Below are 23,853 nucleotides of genomic sequence, written 5' to 3'. Positions count from 1 at the left end.
ATTTATGAAGAATTTAAGTAGCTTAATTTCAAGCTTTCAAAGCAAGTTCAACAAATTTTAGACAGGGAATCCAGAAGTATTCCAAGTCATCCTTTATCATGAAGTAGCTATTCCTGAAGAAGGTTTCTTTTCCTTTTTGTTTTTCTCCCACGATATATGGCAATCAAACATTAGAATTTCAATTTTAACTTCTGGATTAGTGTAGGAAAGAGCACTGCAATAATTTATAAAATATTTGTAGCTATATAAGTTCAAGCCATTCCGACAAAGACTGGGCAGTCTTTTCTTTGTATGCTAGCTCTGTTTTAGCAGACAACATTTAGTCTGCTCCTGATTTACCAACACATCTACTTAAAAAAATCCCATCAAAACACTTCTGAAAAAATTATCAGAAGCTCATGCTGCAAGTAACAGTGAATCAGAATAAGAATAATATAAATTGAGAGAAACTACAAAGAATGGCACAAAACAAACTAAAATTGTTCAATTATGATCAATAATCTCCTGTGGATTGTAACTTTAGAATATTATATAGAAACAATCAACAGCCTACCTGTGTTGTTCCCTCAGCAGGTCGCTTGTTTGCCGCAGTATCTGTTGGTGGTCTGCTCATCTGGTTTTCTGAGGGGTAAAAAATTGTTCATTTGCAGTATCTATTCAGTACTAATTATTACTGCCCACTAGCCATATTTGAAGGCAATATGCAAAGCTGTTTGACACTGAATGTTCAATATGTGACATATTTTACATTTAGCCCCAGCTTTCAATTACAAGTAGTCAAGTTTGATTAATGTGTTCCTTTCCTTCTAAGTTTGACAGTATATTAAAAGCCTTTTATGAGCAATTTCCTTGCCTGAGAACAAAGTATAACTCCAACCTCTCCTCCCTGTACACATATTGATAAGCTATTCAACTAAAAATTAATACAATTGTTAAATATTTCTGTACAAAAAAAGACCTGACTGAAAAAAGGATGTTTTAAACAGACTGCAAAATATATAACTGAGTCAGGGAGACTGAGTATCTTTAATAGCTCAGCCAAACATTAAACTAGCAATTTAAGAAGCTGCTTTAATATTTGATGCAAATCTATAAATTCAAATTCTGTTCTCGTTCCTTTTCATTTTAACGAGAGCTTATCAGCAACAGTGCTGGCTCAAATCAGTGATTCAGTTGTGGTGTGAAAACTACTAGGGCATACTGTAAATCTATGGAAACTGCATAAAATGAGACATTCTTTGGACACACAGGTCCTCTCTTTTGTCACTGTATCTCATCAGTCACAATCCTTTTTATGCTGTCTTAAATCACTTCAATTTGCTTTAGAGCTAAGAGTCAATATAACACATGTCTAACAATGTCTAACTCTACAGAGCATGTATTTTAGCACAGGTAACTTAGATACAGGAAAATGAAATGAAACTAGTTCTGATGTCAAGTTCTGCTTGAGTTCCTTCTAATTTATATTGTGCCAATGAGGCACTTGCCATAACTCCAACACTTACAAATCCTAAAGACCTCTTAAAAAGAAATTCAAGGTATGTAAAATCAGAAGTGCAGACAACCATCAGGGCAGGACCAAAGCTTGAGAAAAAGTATTTAAAAGTAATTAATCTAATTATTGTTATTTGAACATTTATTGTATTTAGAGACTTTATTTAAATACTGTAAGTGTACTCCATTGGAACTAGGTTCATATTCAGTTGGTTTTTTTCTACCATTTTGTTTACTTTTAAGTATTGTGAAAATTAAGGTACAATTATACCTTCCTTTCAGTATGCCTTTACTTAGAAAGACAGTTCATATTATTCTGAGAGGCTGTGTTAAAATTAAACACCAAGTTCTTAATGACAGGAGGTTGACTTCATGCTAGGAATTATATAAAGCAAATTCTAAATAAAACAAAGCTTACAATGCCACACTGCTGACTCCAAGGGGAGTTTATTTTCAACAATGTCTGAAACAGATGTGTTGTAGAGATTATTTTGATCTTGAAAATTTCAACAGAAATGCAATCTAGAACTATCTCTGTAAAACACATTAAGAAACAATTTTCCACAGAGTGCAGTTTTATGTTTCTCTGTGACCACTATCTTCCTTTACCAGTGCCAACATTCAAGCATAACTTACCAGGCTTGGGTGCTGCAGTGGTGGGTGGTTCAGTAGGAGCTGTACTACTACATACAGGGAGAGGAATCTTCATCTGTAGGGGCGCTCGACTGGCAGTCGCATTATAAAGTCCTGGAGTACCCACTGTGGGCAAAGAAGTCCTTGTGGTCTGGGTAACAGGATGTGTAGTAGGAACAGCCTGTACTGTCAACGTTGTGCCTATTGACCCAACACTGGCTGTAGAGTTCCTTAGAATACCAGGACTGGGCACATGTGGGATGTTATTTGGTTTAGTTGTGTTAGTTGATGCCAAAGACACTGTAGTTTTGGTAAGGCTACCAACTGTAGACGAGTTTTGGACAGATATAAATTCAACGTTGCCTGATGGCTGGTTAGAGACCAAAGTCCCTGTGTGGCCTTGCAGAAGCTGAGTCTGGGATGACACTGCCACAGGTACATGCAGGATTACAGGCAAAGACTGCAATGAGACAGACACTGACTGAGTGCTGCCAGTAGGCACTTGGTTAGTGCCTACAACTGTAGCAGTGTTAGCTGTGGGAAGCACTGCTGTTGTCAAAGAACTGGTGGAGGACACTGGAGTCTGAAGCTTAGGATGTCCACTGACAACTGCTGGAGAAGCAGCAAGACTGGAAGCAGGCACTACACACAAAAAAATAAATAAAAAAATTAAGCACTTGAATCAGGTGGGAAGTTTCACTGCAACACAACAAATGGGAACAATTTATGATGAGGGCAGTGAGTCACTGGAACTGGTTGCCCAGTGATAGTGAATGCCCTATCATTTTAAGCGTTCAGCATCAGGCTGGACAGGGCTTTGGGCAACTTGATCTTGTGAAAGATGGCCTGGTCCACAGTGGCAGGGTTGGACTAGATGATCTTTAAAGGTCCCTTCCAACCAAATACCTCTATGAAAAAGGTAGTGTATAATTACTTCCTTTTGCAAATAAAGGCTATAAGTACTATTTTTCTGTTGTACGCTGTCATGTTCAATGGCCTAGCTAAAGACACAGTCAATACTGCATTTCTGTTTATAAGAAATTTAAACACCAATTACAGAAATGGTGGAGCAACTGGTACTTCACAAAACACAACTATGTCAGTTATGATTAACTGACATAAAAACTATGTCAGTTATGATTAATTGCCTTGTATAGGTAGGACCTTGCATCCAGAAGGTTCTACCAAAACAAAGTATTAAAGTGTCAGAGAAGATATTGACTTTTATGCAACAAAACTTCACTATGAATTCTAAACATCAGGAGCAAAAGACACTACTAAGCCAGTACATGCAAACTGTAAGATAATCCTGTGGGAAAGATTCAGCATTCGGTATTAAACTGTTTTTACAGCCAAGGACAGTGAGACTATATTGAATAAATTAATGGGGAGTTTGAGTTTATATTCCCGACAAAATTTTAATCTATAAATGCCATTTTTCAACATGACTCCTTTAAGAAATGTGGTTTATAATTACTGTCTAGTTTCCCACTCAATTTCTGTAGTCATTAGGTAGAGAGAAGGGTATCATCAGCATCCTATTATGATCAAGTACAATAAGGGGCCTGAGACATGTTTCAGTTCTTAGCAGCCAGTTTTGCTGCCATACTCAGCATGCAGTCTACTGGAGCACCTCATTTACCACAAGTTCTGCTTGGCCAAATCAACATTTTTTCCCACACCTGGTAAGCATACTACACAAATATAAACTGGGAATGCACTAGAGAACTAAAAATAATTATTTTTTAGGTCAGGAAAAAAAAGGAGTAAAATCAGTTTTATTCTGTTTAGTTAGTTACTTCTTTAATGGAAAGCAATAAAAATTTTAAGAAATGTGTTTATAGTCCATAGGGAGTTTCTTACCTGGATTCGCAGGGGCTTGCAAAGTTGATGGTGTGCTCTCTCCTACATTCCTCTTTGACTCCAGCATTTGCCTTACTGTGCCAGCATTTCTAAGGAACAAAGTTTGAGTTGACATTTCTCCCAAAAAGCCACATAAGGTGTATTTATAAACAGTACAATGGTGAAAAAAATCCCTAATTTTACAGCTGTTCTTTTATTTCAGATTTTTTTTTTCAAAACCCACTTTTTGCCTCTTAGGCAAATTAACTTTGGATATTTCCCAAATAAAAAGAAGTATGGAGTTACTTATAAATTTTCAAGTCCTTGCACCAAGCTTGTCTTGCACCATGAGAATTTTACTGTTCTTGAAACTAAACTTCCACTATTATCTATCATTTTTTAAACACTGAAACTGATGCTAAATACCATCCAGATTTAACCAAGAATGAGTTAAATTCTGTCAATTTATGACTTCTGTAAAAGCAAATCAAATTTTACAAGTGAAGAGCAATGAAGGAAAAGCAAAACCACTTTAATTTAAAAAGAAAGGAAATACAGAGATTATCTGAAGTGTCCTATTGTACATTTTAACGCTGTCCCAGTGATGTGCTTTGCTTACCGATATGTGGCATTGTTTACATTTGCAGTCTCGGGTGCTGCTTTCCCTGGAGATACAGGTGCATTTGCCACACTCTACACAGAATGAGAAAGAGAGGCCATAACAGAACAACTCTAAGTCAGCTTGCAAACTTATACTTTCATTTTATTTCACATCCATTCACTGCTGTGTGAGATATTAATTTTCTGAAGTCAACACTGCAGGAGAATTTGACATATTTTACAAGTGCAGAAAATCTCCTTGGTCCTACTGCCTCCCTCTCCTATATCCTCTTTCTTCTTCCCTCTCTCATCCCCCAGAATCAACAGTGGGATGCACTTTTATTTACACAGTACTCTTCATACTGAAGTAAATTAGATTCAGTTAGATACAGTTTAAGGTGTTTTCACACTAAAAACAGCTAAAGAAGCTTCTGTATAATTCAGAATTACATAACAGATGTTAAGACTTCTTTGACCAAACCAGACAAATCCCATTTTTCAATGCCATTGAATAAACAAGTCACATCTTTCTGCATATAAATTTTCTTTATTTTCCAACACAAGGTTTAGGCTAACTCCGAAAAAAACCCTAGACCCCAACAAATCTAGTTCTTACTTCTTGTCTCTTTTTCAAGTCCTCCTTGGCTGCTCCAACCCGCTTTGTCAATCTTGCAATTTTAGCCTAAACAGGGAGAAGATGAAAACAAACAAAACCATAAACCCCCAAGAACCATGAAAGAAATTTTATATACTAAAAGATCTATAACTAAGACATCAAGTCAAAGGCTATTTTTATATGAGGGAACTTATTCTTCCTTGAAATACAGTACAACTGTGTTATTTTCATCTATATTATAGCAGAAATACAAATGTATGCATCACAATCAAGGTATCTTAGAGACAAATTATTTTCCTTCCTATTCAGAACTGCACAAACTGAATCCATCGGGCACGGTCACACAAAACTACATAAATGAAAACCTTACATGATGTTATTAATTTGACATTCTAGTTGATGGCTAAAGATACTGCTAAAGAAGTATACTGAAAGTATCTTAGAAAGCACTTAAAAGATCAGCATAAAATGTCTGTGGCAACAAGAGGAAAGAATTGTACAGGGGGAACTTATCTGGCAAACTCCATATTTCTTTTAATGAAAAAAGTAAAATGGCCTTATTTTTTGAATTTGTTACAAGATAAGCTTTCAATTGTCTTGTCAGTACAAAATTCTTTTTTGTGATGTTCTTCATGTCACCATTATGTACATGCTTTCTATAAAAAATGCAGGAAAGCATGCTGCATTCAACACTAGCTATTTGCCTCCTTGCTAGAACATCAACTATTTAGACTCTGGGGAAACGTGATGTAGGATGTTTGAAGTCCAGTGCTACTGTTCTCTCCTTTCTGAATGTTCCAAATTTTTAAGCAAATTTCCAGCTTCATAAAGACCTTAGATATTTTCATACTTGGCATTTTTTTGAAAAATGTTTAAATGGTACAGAAGAGTGGAAAAGCAGTCTACTAACAGCTAATGAATCACTTTGCCACATGGAAGATACCCTTTGGGGCTTCTATATGATTAATTGGTTGCTTCCCTCCTTCTGAGTAGGAAAACAGTTTTACAACTCAAAAGGAACATTAGTATTTGCTGCTCCCCCCACGACCTCCTTCCCTTGCGGAGTCAAAATGGTTTCCCTACTGGCAACTGTAGGAACCTTACTACTAAACACTGAGGAAGTTATTTTTGAATTTGACCCTAGTATGGAGTTGAACACACAAACACTCACCTGCATTTCAGTAAGCACATTTTTATGCCTTTTGTTGCATTCTACTTTCTCCATTCGGGTTTTCAAGTCTGCCAAAGTCTTGTCAAATACCTCACACTGTAAAGTGGTGAGTTTTTCTTCTAACAGTCTCTGGATAATCTGCAAAATTTTTACATAAAAAATACAACAATGCAATCCCAAATTTGGGGGACCATCTATAAAAATATTCTCAACTCTTAAGAAATATCCTGCTATAAACAGAACAATGAAAACTGTTGTGCCCTGCCAATCAAATAAATCTACAGTCAGCAATAAGCATGTGGTTGCACAGCTAAGTTTTGACATAATTTTGGAAAATACAAATGATTTGCCATTAATTCAACAAATTAATTTCCTTGCAGTATAATAAGGCCATAAAATCTTATAATATATAAAAAGAACCTTAACAACAGAAGGTATTCTTTTAAAGTGCAGTGCTTACACAAGTTAATTGTTCTTTTTACTTTTCTATTTTTGAGAGGGACATTGGTATTCAAAAAACAGAAGCTTAAGACATTCAACAAAAACTTTTTTCTGAGATATATTTTCTCCTAGCAAAAATTCAGTGCTGCCTTTCTTGCAGAAGCTAAAAACATAAGAAGAAAAGACTGGTTTTCACAAAGTTTATTTGATAAAAGTTATTTAATGTTTTTCTCCCTTCTATACCTACTGCAGTGTAGGAAGTTTTCATAGGAAATAAAAATAAATAAGCCACTAATGTAATTCAGTTTTTGCCATACTAAATTAATGAAGTCACAACACATGCTAGCTAATGAACTAACAGAAGAACAGCAAATATTTTTTTTTCTTCAAGATCATATGTTCCTTATACAGCAATTGTGCAATCAGGCTATTAACAGCTCTACAAAAAGCTGCAAAATGCCAAATGTATTACACTCTTCTTTGGAGACTGCCTTTTTTAAAAGGCTAGGCACAAACTAAAGTGCATCACATATAAATCATCATTATTAACATTTTCAGTCTAGAGTCATATGAGGCTTGAAGTATTTTATACATTTCAGATGTAACTCCTACAGCATAGTTTTCAAAAGGTATTTGGTCTCTTTTTAAAAGGAGGGCTACGTAGAACTTTGTATAAATTAAGCACCTTTGTTATTTGAATTACATCCAATGTTCAACCACAAAAAAGAGAAAATGTTTGGGGACACAGAGTGTGTGCAGAAGGACTGCTTATGCAAAGACGGTAACACAAGTGACAGGTGTGTGTATATGTTTTTTGCTCTGCACCTCTATTTTACCTTTTGCAATTTTAGGTCAACATCCTTTCTGGCTGTAATTTTGACTTGGAGTTCTGCTTCATAATCTTCTCCCATGCACCGACGATGTTTAGAATGAACATTGTCCATGTCCTCAGATTTGGAACGCTTTCTCTTTGATGCTTCACCTGGAACAATTAGATAAAACTGCTCATGAAGAACTCCTGAAAAAACTGGTATCTTCAGAATGCCATGATTACTGTGAAGTTGTTCTCAGGTCAAACTTTTTCATGCTAAAGCAGCAGTAATGCCTTTGGAAAAATATGCTTGATGACATCAAAGTACAAAACCAGTCCTTCTGGTATCTGTACATTACTGCCCAGCCAGTGAGTTCTGCTTTGTGATTCACCCAGTCGCTGCTCCAAATGCAAAATGGTTCTAGTACCACCACTCCTCTCTCCAGAACTTCCTTCCAGTTCTTCCTGCTCTATCAGCACCATCCTATAATGACACATGGCTTCTGAGAAGGAAAAGAAAAACCTTCTTCTGAAAAATGAATTCTCTTCTCAGAATTCCAGCCAAATAAAACCACATCTCATTTAACTATGCCAGCAATTAACTGTATTTACCTGCCATGAAGCTTTAACTTGTACCTCCAACATCTGACTGAAAAACCATTCAAACTTTTTTTTCACTTCTTGGTTGATGGAAAGTAAAAATCTAACAAAAGAACAGGCTCAAAACAGAACTAGATGATAAAAGTCCTTTTTAATAACAGTGATGAAGCACAAATGAACTAAAGAGACCTCATTCTCTCCTCCAGATCCTGGCCTTGTGTCCAGAAGGTTCTCAAGGACAAAAGGGACATCTGCTTTTAAATAATCTTCAGATTATATAACAAGGACCCAGGGAACTACAGGATTATTAGCTTTACTTCAGTCCCTGGGAACATAAAGGAGCAAGTAAATCTAGATAGAAATCATCTCAATGCCTATCAAGAAGGTGGTGATGGGGAACAGAATGGATTTATCAAGGGGAAATCAGGCATCATCAGCCTGATAGCCTTCTACAGTGAGACCACTGGCTTGGTGAATGAGAGGAGAACATCTTTAATAATGCTTCTGACACCCAAACCATCCTCAAATGCTTGATGTATGGCCTAGATAATTGCACTGGCTCAACTGTTGGGCTCCAGGAGCTGTGATTATTGGCACTTAGTCCAGCTGGAACTCAGTAATGCACACCAGCAGATGATACTGGTACCAACACCACCATCTTCATTCATGACCTAGATAATGGGGCAAGAAGATATCTGCAGCAACTTGCAGGTGATACGAAACTGGAAGGAGCGATTTGTATACTCCTAAGTGGTTATGCTGCCATTTGGAGTCACACTGACAAACTGGAGAAATGGGCAAACAAGAACCTCATGAAGTTTAAGAAAAGGAGATGCCCAAGTGCTACACTTGCATAGCAATAAAACCATGCATTAGTACAGGTTGGGAATTCACTGGCTGGTAAACACCTTTTTAGAAAAAGCCCTGGTGTTCTCTATACACATGAAGTTGAACATGAGCCAGCAATGTGGCCTCCTGGCAGAAAAGGCCAACAACATTCTCAGCTGCCTGAGAATGAGTACTGACAGCAGGTTGAGGGAGGTACTTATTCCCCTCTAACCAGGGAATGTGAGCCTGAACCTTGTGTCTTTTGTCCCGTTCTGGGTTTCTAAATACATAAAAATATGTGAGCATGCTGGACAGACTGCAGCATAGAGTCACCAAGATGTTTCAGAGATAGAAGCATTCATCAAGAGCTGAAATTGTTCACCTGGAGAAGGCCATTGGGGGAGATTTTATCATGTGTGTGAATTACCTGACAGGTGGAGCATGAACAGAGCAAGACTCTTAATGAGTAGCAGTGACAGGACAAGAGAAATGGATGTAAATTGAAATACAGAAATTTTCACTCAAACATTTAAAAACTTTTTCCTGTGAGGGAGGTCAAACACTGGGATCAGAACACAGGAAATTTCTGGAATCTTCACCCGTGGAAATACTCAAAACCTGTCAGGATATAGTTCTGGGCAAACTGCTTTCTAGTTGACCTGGTTTGAACAGGGGCATTGGACTAGATAATCATCAAAGGTCCCTTCCAAACCTAATGATTCTGTGCTTCTAAAACACACAACACAGTGAAACACAATGGTTTTAACATTACATACTTTTCTCTATTTGTTTCTCTTCTTTGTGGACCTCTTCTTCTTTATCTTCACATTCCTTTTTTCTCTCCCCCTCCACCTCTTCTATAAACAGAAGAAAAAAATCCATGTAACACTGTCTCAGATTTACAAGTCTTGCAACAGTCCTGTTTTGACTAACGAGTTAAGAAAACATATGAAAAAAAAAACATGTGAGGGAAGACAAGAGAAATAAGTATCACAAAGAGGGAATGCAGCTATGAAAAAATTAAGGGAATACCCTCAAAACAAAAATTTGAACTATCATGCAACACATTCAGACTCAGTTTTGAATTTGTTAACATTTTAACCAGAATTACTGAATGCAAGTATGAGGGAAACATGTTTCAGTTACCTCTGAAACAAAATTATGTATTTTTAATGTAGCTCAAAGGTCTCAAGGTCTCAACAAATTATTTTAGCTTACTTTTCCACTTGAGGACAAAGCATAAAAATTTCAGTAACAAAATACTAAAATACTAATATATTGCTCTATTTACAATTGATAACTTCAACTATAATCTTAATGGTAGGAAAAGCCTAGATTTAGGTTAACAAATATTAATTTTAATTTGAAGTTTCTTGCTAATACAAAGTATCACAATTTAGAACTAGGCATTCAAAAATACTCTTTTTAGGAAATGCTTAAAAGAAGAAAAATCTGAAGCCAGCAAACAAAGATAAAAATGGTAGCACTTGCTGAAAAATTTTATTATATGTTCCATGAGCTTCCAATATGTGTTTCATATATACGTGAAAGAAACAAGCTTCCATTGTGTGTTTCTGCGCTTGTTAGAGACAATACAAAACTACTGGTTTTAAGATTACAGTAAAATCTATCCAGACTATAAGAGAGGAAGTAAGCACTGTTTTACACATCTTTATCTGTACACTTCTTCATTTGCCTATATTCATTTTGTTATTACTGCAGGGTTTACTAGCTTTTCAATGGAAAGTTCTGGTTGCAAAGATATGCTTGATGCTCTCTTAACATTAAATCTCTCTTCTATTACGAAGAACATTTAAATGATTTAAAACAAGTTACCTAATAAATGAGAAAAAGGAAGGAGTCAAAACCCAATAACCTGGCAATATGGTATTTTAATTTTTCTTATTAATGTAAAAATAATATTCATAACACAAATTCTTCAATCCAAATCTGACTTACTTTTAAGGTAATAAATTAGCATAATGCCTATGCCACCTGCTTTTTAAGCCTTATAGATAAGCTTTGTGTATTTAATTGCTCTGAATAAAATAGGACTAGTTTACTTATGAATCTAAAGGAGAACTGCTAAGTTGAAGACAACTTTTCCTACAATTCAGAGATTTTAATATTCAGCTGAAAGACACAAATATTCCATGGAAAGACATGCATATCTAGAATGTCTTTAAAACATGTTACAATCTACAAATCCAAGGTCTTACTTTTCAAAAAACTTTATGGGGTTTTTTCCAAAAAACCTCTATATAGAGGACAAATAATTTCAGGGATGAGAAGGCCCTTTCCTTACTAACTTCCATTACTATAAACAAATCTAATGCACTTAACTAAAAGTGGTTTCAACATGATGCACAGCTGAACTCTCAGTTAAGGAGGAGAAGATTTCACAGTTGGCTATCAGCTTAGTTTCCACTGTTAAGCTGTGATCTCATTATCCTGATGCTAAACAAGCAGAAGGAATGAATGCAACCTTGTCAGCCTCCTATGAGCTTGGTGTATCATAATAAAGCTTTCATGTTTCCTAATTTATTCCAATAATTTTTCACTTGATTTCTTCAACTGCCATTTTATCAATGTTTCCTCAAAAGCACCTACTATAATCCTGAAATATTTTTACTGAGAGGTCAGTTCTACGTTCTGACCAAGTTATGAATTTTGTACTCATGTGCACCACTTTGTAGATAACTACTATGAATTTCACCTGAGAAACCTGTTTGTTTCTCAGTCAATCGGCATTGTAAAATTCTCCAGTTCTTCATATCAGCAAACTGTGACATAACTAGTTACCATTCATTTTAGACAATTTATTAATTCTGTTATACAGCACAGTCTCTGGAACTAATCTCTGGAACTCTGAATTTTTTTTTTATTCTTCAGCTGATTATTTCCTCCAGGAGGCCTTTCCATTTTACTGTTTCACTTCCAAAATTTCTTGGTAAGAAATCACTTGTGCTTGGATATCCAAGAGAATTCACATCACGGCTTCCTTGTCACATGCTTGTTTGCTTACACAAAAAGCTCCAAGGCTTTCTGATGTATGATATTTCATTACAAAAATCTGTGACAACACAGCTATTAGTTACTAATTCCACTTGGGAAAGACATTCTATTAATCTGTTCATTTGAATAGTCTTCTAGTACCATTTTTTCACTGCTGCTTAGCCATGTTGTTTTTTATCTTGACTTGTTGAAATCTTGCTTCTTAAATGAGGAGTTTGCATCTGTTTCTCCAATACAGAATATTGAAATTATCTCCATATGGTCTCCTTTTAATTTTTTTTTTTAAATTTTAGTTTTCCCAGACCCTTTCCAAAAGTTACTCTTTATAAAGTAACTCTACCTGTTTTCTCATACAACTGTTTCCTGCCTATGCAACCTCTCTGCTATTATCTTTGTTGCTTGTTAAGGCAGAACATAATTTATTTCATTTCATGAACAGTCTCAGTTACGGCCACACAACTCTAAGAGTCAAACTGTTATAAGCCAAGAAATAAAACACCTAGTCAAAAGAAATTGACTTGTCACCAAAATTTAGAATTTTTAAAATCTATTGCTGGATACATTAATTTTAAACTTCTGCAAACTGTAGTCCAGTATTTAATATTCACTTCAGTCTTTTTGCTCCATAGCAAATTCCCCTGTGACCCCAGAGTGTTTTCTCATTGGATAGGATGAAAAAAGTAAACATAATGTCTTCAATGAGAGAACTCTTAAACTGAAGTGAGAACAAAGAGAACCAATATATTTGTACTGTTTATTTAATAAAAGGGAATCATAACACTACAATTTTGACACAACTACACACAACCTTCTTTCCCCCTGCTTCCCCCACCTCCAATAGTTTTTGGAAGACTTTATATGCACAACCATGGTATCACTTTCTCAATCTCACTGACAACAACTAATGCCTACCTTAGCAGAAACTATGGAACCTACCTTATCTCCATTTAACTAGCATTATTTAAAGGTAAATACTAGAAAAGGAGGAGTCGAAAACAGGGCTGAAAAGCCATTCTTATCTCTGTTTCTCTAGCTGTTTGAAAGACTGAAGACTTAGAATGTCACAGTCTGATCATTAGTAAAACAAGATTTGAGAAACTATAGTCACTAACTTCTCAGAGACTAAAACCTGAATCTTATTTAAGCCATGAAATTTCTACCCAGTCAACCATATTTAAACATACTTGGGTTAATATGGTCATAATTTAATACAAGCTAGATGGGGGGGGGGGGGGGCGGAGAAGAGGGGGAGGAAAAAAACCCAACAAAATAATTCCAACCCCAAGATAATCTGAAACATCTTTCTTAATTACAGATAAAAGAACATTGTCAACTTTTTGTAAATTATTAATTTTGTTTTCTTTTCAGAACTGCAAGAGTGTAACAAAGACTGTCCATTGTCAAAATGAAAAAAAGCTTACAAAACTGTATTAAACAGTACACTACAAAGGACATCCATAGAGTTTAACTTAGAAAAATGTTCTGCTAACTACATGAAGAGATTCCACACTTAACATTTAAAAGCATCAATCAGTTGCCATAGTCACAGAAAACTTAGATAAAAACCACTGAGTTAAATGAATAAAAGCTATATGATATAAAAACAATACACGACATCCATTTTTCATTAAACTTTTTTTTCCCCACTGAAAGACAGTATTGGAAAAGTTGAAAGAGAAGATGAGGTACACCTGGTTTATATGCGTGTTTTCCTTATCATTTATTTGCATGCTAAAGAAAGCTGAAATACTTTCTTCCCTGTGAAAGCAGTAAATGAATGCAGTTCCTCTTCTTGCAAATCCTTCTGTTCCCTCTCTGACAATTACTTATCTTTCCTTTTTCCACCCACTACCTCACCCAAGTTGGCACCCAAATTTACAGAGTATGAAAAAAACCCAGAGCAAACCAACAACAAAAGAACAAACAAACCCTAAAACCAAAATCCAAAACAAAAAAATCAAAACCACCCAAATCTGGAAGATGACCATTTTTCAGTACAAAGTTTTTTTCCTGTGCCTCAAATACCAACCTTGAAAACTAAGACTACATTACATTACTGGTAGGTAAGGTTGCCTCTTTGATTTAGAAATCTGACACAAGTGTGTCAATCTAAGAAATGAACATCCCAAACTTAAACTGAAACTAATAATTTAAAAAATTCTTACCTGGAAGACTTGACTTGTTTGGCAATATCCCTTCAGTAAGTTCCTCCTTCTCATCACAGGGATCATCTTCATCAGACAGTACTAAGAAAGCCTCTTTTGGCAGACTTTCACTGCTTTCCTGCTTGGATGGTGAACCCAAACAATTGTCTATTTTTTCTTCTAAATCTTGGACTGTGTCATCCACTGGAAGCAGAGAACTTTTAGAAAAACAGCTCAGATCATCTTCAGCAGGGGCTAGTTTTTCCAAAATTGGAATAATGTCATCTGTTTCCATACACTCCGTATTGTCCAAGATACTTTCACCTGGCTCATCTATTGTCTTTGAAACAGTGGTTTCTGAAGGGCCTGCACTGCCTTCTTGTTTTTCCTGGTCAGCTTCCATACTGCTAGAGATGGCTTCTTCTCCAACACCCTCTTCAACAGTTACCTCTTCAGTTCTCTTTTCCTCACCTGTTCCAGATGAACTGGAATTAACAGGTAAATAATTTGTTTCTCCCTTCTCTTCAGAAGAGTCACTAATATCGCAGACTGGTTTACTTTCACCTTCCAATGGGATATCAGTCTTTCTTTGGTCCACATGATCTTTTCTATTATTTTCTTCATGGAAGTTATCTTTACTGCTACCAACTCCATTTTCAGCCTCACACGTTACTGCAATGTCAGTATCTTTAGCTTGTTCAGGAGTAGCATTTTCTGAAGACAGCATTAGAGCTTTGGATTCTATGTCATTGACAATGTTTCCTGCCCTACTTTCAGGCCTTTTGGTCTCACTAATTTCATCACAAGCTGCTCTTCCTTCTTCAGAGTTAACACACAAGTCAACCATGCCATTAATTTCTTTCTTGACTTCCCCACAATCTGTATTGCTTAAAAGGGAATTCATATCAGAATCTCCATTCTCATGTTTTCCATTTAACAGTTTCACTTCAGTTGTCTTCAACAGCTCCTCTTTAGCCTTATAGACAGCTTCAAGTTGTTGCCGATCACTTACTCTCATTGTTTTTCGTGCTTTGAAGACTTTTTTCTGAGGTTCCTCTGTGCTATCCATTTTAGCCCTTAAAAAATTCAGAAAGAACTGTGAAGATAAAAATTCACCATTGTCATATTACACTGCTACTAAGAAAGAGTGCAACGTTTAGCACACTTTAAAGTAACCTGGTTGAAATGATACTGACAGAAACAAAGAAACACCTGTCAACACTTGAATTTTATCTGACTTCCCAAAAAGTGAATCCAAGTTTCTCCATATGCTGCACAAACACATTTATGCAAAGGTCACAGAGGTCACACTAAGACATTATGCAGTAATATTCTAACTACACATTTCAGACCACTTGTCTCATACTATTCTATTTTAAATATATATTATACTAAGATAAGAGCCAGAAGCCTCTCTTCTCATCAAAAAGTAAAAAATAAATGTATAACTGATGGATCAATAATATTTCCATTGTTCTAAATAGATTTAATTTCATAAGTTACAACCAGAATTAATAACTGGGGTAAATGACAAGATTTTTATATCAAATCACTTTTAAGAAAATTTCATCATGTACAAAGAATTTCTCAATGTATCATTAAGATACTTTTTTATGCACAAATACAATAGACTTTCATCCTCCACTTTCATCTATACAATGGTTACATGAACTTGGATTTTTAGACCACTTTCATTCAGTCTGCAGTAACATTTTACATGACTATTTGTGGCCATAAAAACTACAGGAATTGGAATACCTTGTAAAAGAATTCCCTCTTTCAAGGAAAACTGGTGGGTTTGCCCTCAAAAGTTATATTCACTCCATCCACCCACACAAGTATTAAGAAAAATATAAATGTTTATAAAAAGTGTAAGAAAAATGGTGCAAAGTCTATTTTATTAAATAAAAACATAGAGTTAAATCCAGCATTACCTAGAAAGCTATAATGATTTTGCTGAAATAAAACAAAATCTGATTTCATCTGTTTCCATTTAACAAAACAAATCCATAGGGATTTTTGAAATATATTTTTCTCCCCATGTTGTCTTGCTTAATGGTCTTGTTTTAAAGGATTACATAAGATAATGTTCAGAAGCAGAAAGCAGCTAAGAATGTTCCTATATCCTAAATGTAACCCAACAACTAAGATTTGAATCAGCTGGTGCTAACCAAATTAGGTCTGCTGAAGCTACAAACCACCATAAAGTTACTTCCACCAAGCATACGACTTTATTACATTTCTCAAAATCATGCAAAAATTGTATTAAAAGTAATTAAGAGAAAAATCATCAGGCAGTTACCTCAATATGACTTTTTTGCCCACAAGGACCAGATAGGCAAATATTAACATTGACACAGCAGAATTATCAGGCAAAGGATGCACTTTAAATACTATGTATGACTCATTTTGTGTCAGCTCCCAATTAATTTTCATTTATAGAACTAAGAAATTAATAAATATATTGCATTTTGTCTATTCAGGGGGATATAAATTATTTTAATTTTTTTTTATAAAAGAAAGTAGGACTATTGCTAACACTAGCTCAGATCAATGACAGTTTTGTGTAACCACAAACTCAAGAGCATTTGGACAACCCTCCTGGGCAGGTGGAATGATTCTTGGGGGTGCCAGGCGAGGAGTTGGACTCAACCCCCTGTGGGGGGGGGGGGTTGAGTTGGACCCAACCCCCTTAGAACTCAGGATATTTGACAATTCGACGAACCAAGGTACAAAATTCAGAACACAGATGCTATTAAATAACAATGGCTCCACTCCGTTTTGTAGCTGACCTCATCTACAAATTTTATTTAGGCAATGCTAACATTGCCCTTTAGCCTTCTCTTCAGCAGACTGAAGCTGTCAAGCTCCCTCATGGGTCACACGCTTTAGCTACTATCATTTCGGTTTACTGCATCTTTCTTAGTTTATTTGGAATAATTTTTTGTGAAGAGAATTATTTAACATTTATCCCTAACTACAATATTCTACATTGCAAAGTAAGAATATATATTCTAAAGTACAATATGGATGCTACTGTAAACCCCAACTCACGATATACCTTACATTACAATTCTAAGGTTTATTTTATACTTAACATGACCTGACAAAAACACAGACAAAGCACAGAACAATTTTTTATATTTCCTTTTAACTTAGCACTGAGCTTCCCTTACCCTTTTCTTGAGTTATTTTCTGCAAAACAATCTAGAATCCTTAGATTTGGGTTACTGATAGTACTTACACTTTGACTCACACCTCAAGAACAGATGAACAAATTTTGACAAAAAGTTGTATCAGGTCTATTTATGAACTCTCAATAATACCATTATGATTATTTTTTTGCCATTCTGACCTAGATTTTCTGAACTGGATTGTCTACTACTGCATTGCCACTAGTGGGCGCAAAATATAACACCCACAGAAACACTGATCTGAAACACCAGTTTACTTGAGTTGAAAAAAGGTTCTCATCACAACCATTTTCAGTCAGATGGCTTATGAACTCCAGGTGACCTGTTAATGCCTTTCCAGAGCTGTCTACATGCTAAATACAATTACTTCATATTCCTTCAGAAAAGAATACATTTAATGCAAGAATTTTACACCTGAGAGTACAAAAAGCATGTAAAGGTCTCTAGGATTTTGGAAGTGCAAGTGCAGTTTTTAGAAGCACATTCCTTCTGTCTTCCCAAGAACTCAGAAGGAAGGCAGACATTTTCACATCACATAAACCGCTTCATTCATATAAACCCCTGTAACACACATGCTGTTATAGATTTTTATCTTGTAAAGGCAATTTAAAAAAAAAAAAAGCAGGCTTGGTTAACCTTGAACAAGTCCAAGAACTCCTAATAGGTGAGCCACTAGTGAGAACCCTCTGGCAGCACAGTACAAAAACAGGGCCTCTGCATCAAAGTTACAATAGGATAGTCCGATCTCCCAGACTACAACATTTTCTTTTATAGGCATCACGCAGAATTTACAAAATATACTACAAAATTCACAGTCTTACCTTTGCTATGATCAGAAAATACACTAATAGATTAATGTAACATTTACAGGTGTCTTAAAATCAAATCTGTAATTGCACCACTTGAATAACCATATAACTTAAAATAAATTAATATTTGCTGTTCTAATTTTCTTAAATCATCTAAGCAGTTTTTCATTAACATCTTTAATACAGAGTAAATACAGAGAAAATAAAAGACACTTCTTTTTACATTTGCCAAGAAGAACAGTCTTTAAAAAATTCAAACATCAGAATCCCTTTATATTGATGCATCCTTACTTTTTATTGAAAAAAAAAGGATGAAGAAACTTGAATTGCTTATATATTAAAATATTATGTTCACTTTTTATCTTAGGATATTATCCAAAATCTAGTTAAAAACAAAGCACTAGCACAGATCTGGAAAGAACCTGTAGGAAATACAGGCTTCTCAAAATTCCATTGTTAAATGGTTATGGGCATAACTCAGGCATATTGTCCTGCTCAATCCCACAGTCTTTTGCAACCAAAGAGTATTTGATTAAAGCTACCAAAACCAATATTCCATAAAAACTACTGTGACAAAATTATAAGCATAGATGAGACAAACCAGTGTTTTGTGTTCATCTTTGAAAACAATGTTTTAAAATATCTTTACCAGGGCAGACCAGTGTTGAAGCATTTCCAGCCATACCCACAAGGGTGCACAGTGCAGCCAAAGAACAGACTCATGCGAGGTCTGAGTGCAGGAGAAACAAATCAACTGGCAGCCAGTCCAGACAGACTTGGTCACACCAGTGTAAGCCAGTCAGCCACCATTTGATGAATACTGGTTTCCAGTCTTTCAAAGGGGCAAGGTGCACCCCTTCAGAGAGCAACAGAGCAAATTACATGGATTCAGTCTTGCACAAATAAAACTTATCAAATTACTACTATTCTAAATGAATGCATTTTGGTAGTCTCCCTTTATAGTTAACAACATGAAGTTTAGCTATGTTTGTTAAACACCTCCCTTATCTGATGTTTGGGTGTTTTCTTTTTTACTCATTGTGTGACCAAGTCACAAGGAGGAAACCAATGGCCCAGGCACCAAGCCAACATAGTAACACCTTTTATTTCAAAGAATGGCTTTTGCATGCATCAGCACAAAATTACTCCGGCATGTACAGATACCTGTGCAAGGGTTAAATGCTGTAAATAAAGATGTAGGTTTTGGGCTGATTGTTTTTGTTTCATAAAAGTCAACAATTTTGATAGGCCAACATACATGCTGTGTTCATTTGTTTAAATACAAAAACTCCCTTTTTCATTTTAAGCTTTGAAGTCATACATAATTAGTCATGTGAGACGTGAACACATCATTAAGCACCTCCCTCCAAAATTTAGAGTCCTTCTCATGACGAAATGTGTGCTAAATAGCACAAAAGTTGCGAATGCAGCTAGGACTGTAGGAAGGTCTCTGAGACATTTCCCCTCTATTTCCTATTTTTTTATTATTCTTACCCTGTAAAGAGATGACGTCTCTAAAGCAAGAAAGGAATGTATTAGCTGGTATGCATCAGCCTATGATCACGTGCTCAGGTAAGCAGCCCATGAGCTGCTCAAAAAGAGAAGCCAATGAGCATGGAGCTGCCTGAATCCTGCCTAGCGACAGGCAGCAGACAAAGGGAAGGTCATGGGAAAACGAGGGGGGGAAGAGGGAGAAGCTGCAATCTGAACAATAGTGCGTAATGGGGTTTGCATAACATCACGGGTCTAGAACAGCACCAGCGAAGGGCTCCTCGAGGGCATGCAGCACCAGACAAATGCGCCACAACCATAAAACGTTTGTCAAAGCACAAGAACTACATGGAAGAAGTAAAATTCACTGATAATGAACATCAGCACTCAAATGTGGAAGCCTACTTACAATGTAGCATAGCCAAATCAAAGAAAGTGAAGCAGCAAATGGTCATGAGTATTGTGTTCTAGATGGAGACTTCCAGAGAATGAAAGTGGTGAATAAAACCTACCTTTTAAGTAGTGGTTCATAAAAAGCAGTTTTCAGTTGAAATTCTCCATAGCAATTTCAATATAAGTTGTCAGAAATTTACAAACTATTTTCAAATAAGGAAAAAAATAATGTTTGAGACCTACTCTTATAAAAGACGTAATTAAATAATGCACCAGTAATTTGGTTTTCTACTAGTAATACAAGTTGACTGATCTGGCTGAATGGAATGCACACCACCAGCCTAGTGAGCTCCACATACAACTGTGCCTTTGTTTTTAAATGTAATAAACAAAGCCGAAATCACATGACTATCATATGTGAAAATAATAGCTCTTCTAGCACACCACAAACGATTTCAGTTTTTGCCCCTTTAGGCTGAAGTTAAGTTAGTGTTAGCCGAGAGTAGGGAGAAAAAGATACAATTTTCTAAGAAAAAAAAAATTACGTCACCATCCTGCCCTACTTAGCCTAGTGCACACACAGCAGAACAAGGTGAGCTGTAATTAAAACCCCTTCAGCTCATCTGTGCCCGCCCCATCCCGAAGTGCCGCGGCTCGCAGAGCGGGCAGCCAGGCACGTTCCCCTGCGGCAGAGCCCTGCAGTGACGCGGCCGCTCCCCAGAGGGCGCCCGCGGCGCCCCGCCGGCCGCAGTCGGACTAGCAGGCCCGCCTCCCATTGGCTAAACGGAGCAGCGGCGCGGCAGCCAATCAGGCGGCAGTGTCTTAAATTCCACCCAGCAACAAGCCCCACGCGGCAGCCGTCGGGCGCGGGGGCGCGCGTTAAAGGAACGGGATTTTCCAAAGGGCGCCATAGAAAGCCAAGGGCTTTCCGTCTGAGCCCTGGAGTTGCACAACAGCGCTGACCCACGAGTGCGCCTGCACAGCCGCAATAAGGAACAGGTGTTTAATGTGCGGGAGCATTTTTAGGCGACCACTGAATTCATGCGATGTTGAATGCTGAATCAAAAAAACCTCTTGAGATCCCACCTGGGTTTAAGTATGGCATCTGAAAAACCTTCCTTTCTTCAGATCCTATGCAGTACCACTGCTTTTTTAGTATTCCAACAGAAAACTGGTGTTTTGTCATGACTGCAGTATGACTTCTGCCCTGAAAGGCGAAGCCAATGTCCCCCACCTTTGCAAAAAACTGTCTCTGAAATTCAACAAAACATTAAGCCCACATACGTATCTCTGCCTAAGAAAAAGAGGCACCTACATGGTTAAAGCTTTCTTAAACCAGAGTACACTCACAGTACAATTTCAAAGAGATTGGTCTTGTTTATTGTATATGTGATAGTATTGCAATATATATGTAGTTTTTGGTAATGTAGAATATGAAATGGTTATATGTCATAATGTTTAAAAGAAGTATCTGAGAGTGTTTTCAAATCCACACATGGAAATCAAGAAATTGCCTCATAAGGCAGCAGCATATCACTGCAAAACCACAGACACAGTGAGGAGAGGCCTAATTTGCTATCGAAAGACACTAGCTCGGGTGGAGACACAGACAATGAATGCTCGTCAAAGCACTGAGATCAAGATGGCACAAGCTGTCAGGGGACTTGCATTCCAATAACCGATTCCCATATCTCTACCACCAGCGTTTATTGTCTGGTGGGAACTACATTGTCCAGTCCACCCGGAGGAAGAAGATGACGTGAGTATGTTTGTATAGCGTTCATCCCTGATCAGGAATTAAATTCTCCAGTCCAACTCAAAGAAAGGAGGCAACAAGAATATTTTTGACTATGAAAGAAACAAGAGGGACTCTGCCTCAGGCCACAAAAAAAGTATAAAGCTTGACACCACCCGACTGACTTTGTGAACAGAGGGGGTTCTGATGCGATAGAGGTTGGACCAGTGTTCACCCAGCGCTGAACCTGGGCTTGACGCTGTCCCTTTGATTGTGGCTATCGAGACTGTGTATCGATCGCAAAATAAAATCTATCATCATTAATTATTAATTTGGCTTTATCAATATTTACCTATAACAGCGTCATGTACTAATTTGAACTATGCTCTCATCACGTTGACATCACAGTAAATTCAGCACTTCTCTTGTGTCTCCTCTATCTCAAGAGAATAATATTTGCTCTGGCACTGGCTCATTAATCTGTTTCTCATTCCAAATTTTTGATTTTTTTCCCCATGGCACTTTGAAGCCTTGTGGAAAAAATGAATTCCTCATAGGACAAAAATGACTGACAAGTCTATTTACTTGGCTAACATATTTTATCTGCTGGTAGTTCTGCAGAGTTGTTCTTATATGTTCATCACTTTATACCTAGGTAACTGCCTTCTTTGGAACGTGGAAGAATGGAAAACAAGTGGAGAGTCTTTCCTACACAACTTCTACAAGCAACTCAAGTCCCTTAGAAACACCCACTATTTAGCACATGGAGCTTAGGCTGATTCTCCAAGAAGAACTCTATCATTTTCTGAATTTTAACAGCTACTTAGATTATTAAACTAGTAAAACTGCAGGACTGGAACTCAGCCAGAGCAACAAGGCTGTGATAATGTGTTTTCTTACTTCCCACAAATGTGAGAGATTTCAGCTTTTATCAACAACTCAAAACATCAGCTTTCAATTCAGCTGTGACATCTCCAAACACTGAACAAATCCTGCTGTTTTAAACAGTGGTAACAGCAAAACTCAGCTTTCTTACAGAAAGATTTTTTTTTTAGCACAAGCTAAAACACTAAGGAAGTTGTTTTTTGGTTTGTTTGGTTTTGGGTTTTTTTTTTTTTAAATTAAAGGATTTACAGACTGTGAAGTTGCATTTTTGCATTTAAAGATACATTTAATGAATATTATAATACACAGTCTCAATGTTAGATTACAGTTTCATCTCTGGCATAGGATTAACAGCTTGGATTTCCTTTTCATTGTCCTTGAGTGTGAGTAGGACCTAATAATTCCATAGATATGGTCACTAACTGCCAAAACACATCTACAATAAAAACTTACTCAACTTCGGATATTCCAAACTTTAAACCTGAACAACCTCAATTAACTGTTCGTGCACATGCAGATCAAAACATGAGACACTCTGTGGAAAAAGAACAATCTCAGAAAAAAGGCAAGATGTTCTGATCATGTTTAAGCTTTTCCAGGCATTATATAAAATGTATTTTTTTTCTTTTTATAAGGAAATTTTTTATAAATTTTAAACATCTGATTTTCACTATTTCAACAGGCCACAACTTTGACATGGTATCACTAACTTATGCACATTTGCATCCCTTGTCTTCTGTTAGAAAAAATGCAGAATAACACTATTGTAATGAAAAAACAGAGATATTTACCCTGAACAGTCTGTTGTCTAGATTAGTTCCCGTATCACATACGCAACTAGCTGTAGCAATGTAACCTCGGATTTCCAACTGGCAGCTCAGAGATGTCAGAATTCAGAGGTGAGCTACCTGATGCTGATAGTGAACCTGAGAGTCAGTTCTCAAATGCCAGAAGCAGCAGAAGTGAGAAGAAAATTTGCAATAAAAGAGGCGATGCTGCATTGAAACATTACTGTTTGCCACACATAAGCATCTTCTATGAGGGTTTTTTTTCAAAGATTCTGTTTAAAAAGCAAGTTTAAAATGGAACTAAACCAGCAGCTGGTTCGTTGGATGTTGGGAGGGTTTCCCCCGGGGAAGACACCGTTTGTG

General features: G+C 36.6%; 1 protein-coding gene across 13 annotated transcripts in view; it reads right to left on the bottom strand.

Annotated features, from left to right (window-relative positions):
• Positions 1-23,853, bottom strand: part of ATF7IP (activating transcription factor 7 interacting protein) — a 78,643-nt gene that overhangs the window by 25,835 nt on the left and 28,955 nt on the right. For 9 of the 13 annotated variants that reach the window (XM_064419982.1, XM_064419993.1, XM_064419992.1 and 6 more), the window contains 9 exons: positions 14,217-15,271; positions 9,813-9,893; positions 7,634-7,779; positions 6,357-6,494; positions 5,186-5,251; positions 4,589-4,662; positions 3,991-4,079; positions 2,131-2,769; positions 554-621 (listed from right to left, as the gene is read on the bottom strand). In XM_064419982.1, coding sequence (XP_064276052.1) covers positions 554-621; positions 2,131-2,769; positions 3,991-4,079; positions 4,589-4,662; positions 5,186-5,251; positions 6,357-6,494; positions 7,634-7,779; positions 9,813-9,893; positions 14,217-15,264 — 2,349 coding nt within the window. In that variant the 5' untranslated portion in view covers positions 15,265-15,271. Of the gene's footprint in view, positions 1-553; positions 622-2,130; positions 2,770-3,990; positions 4,080-4,588; positions 4,663-5,185; positions 5,252-6,356; positions 6,495-7,633; positions 7,780-9,812; positions 9,894-14,216; positions 15,292-20,201; positions 20,635-23,493; positions 23,793-23,853 lie in introns of those variants that run through there. The other 4 variants (XM_064419989.1, XM_064419990.1, XM_064419986.1 and 1 more) reach the window with 3 other exon arrangements.

Source organism: Passer domesticus, chromosome 5 (assembly GCF_036417665.1).
Source record: "Passer domesticus isolate bPasDom1 chromosome 5, bPasDom1.hap1, whole genome shotgun sequence".
NCBI lineage: Eukaryota > Metazoa > Chordata > Aves > Passeriformes > Passeridae > Passer > Passer domesticus.
Note: the sequence above shows the minus strand (reverse complement) of the source record. Positions and strands in the feature narration are given on the sequence as shown.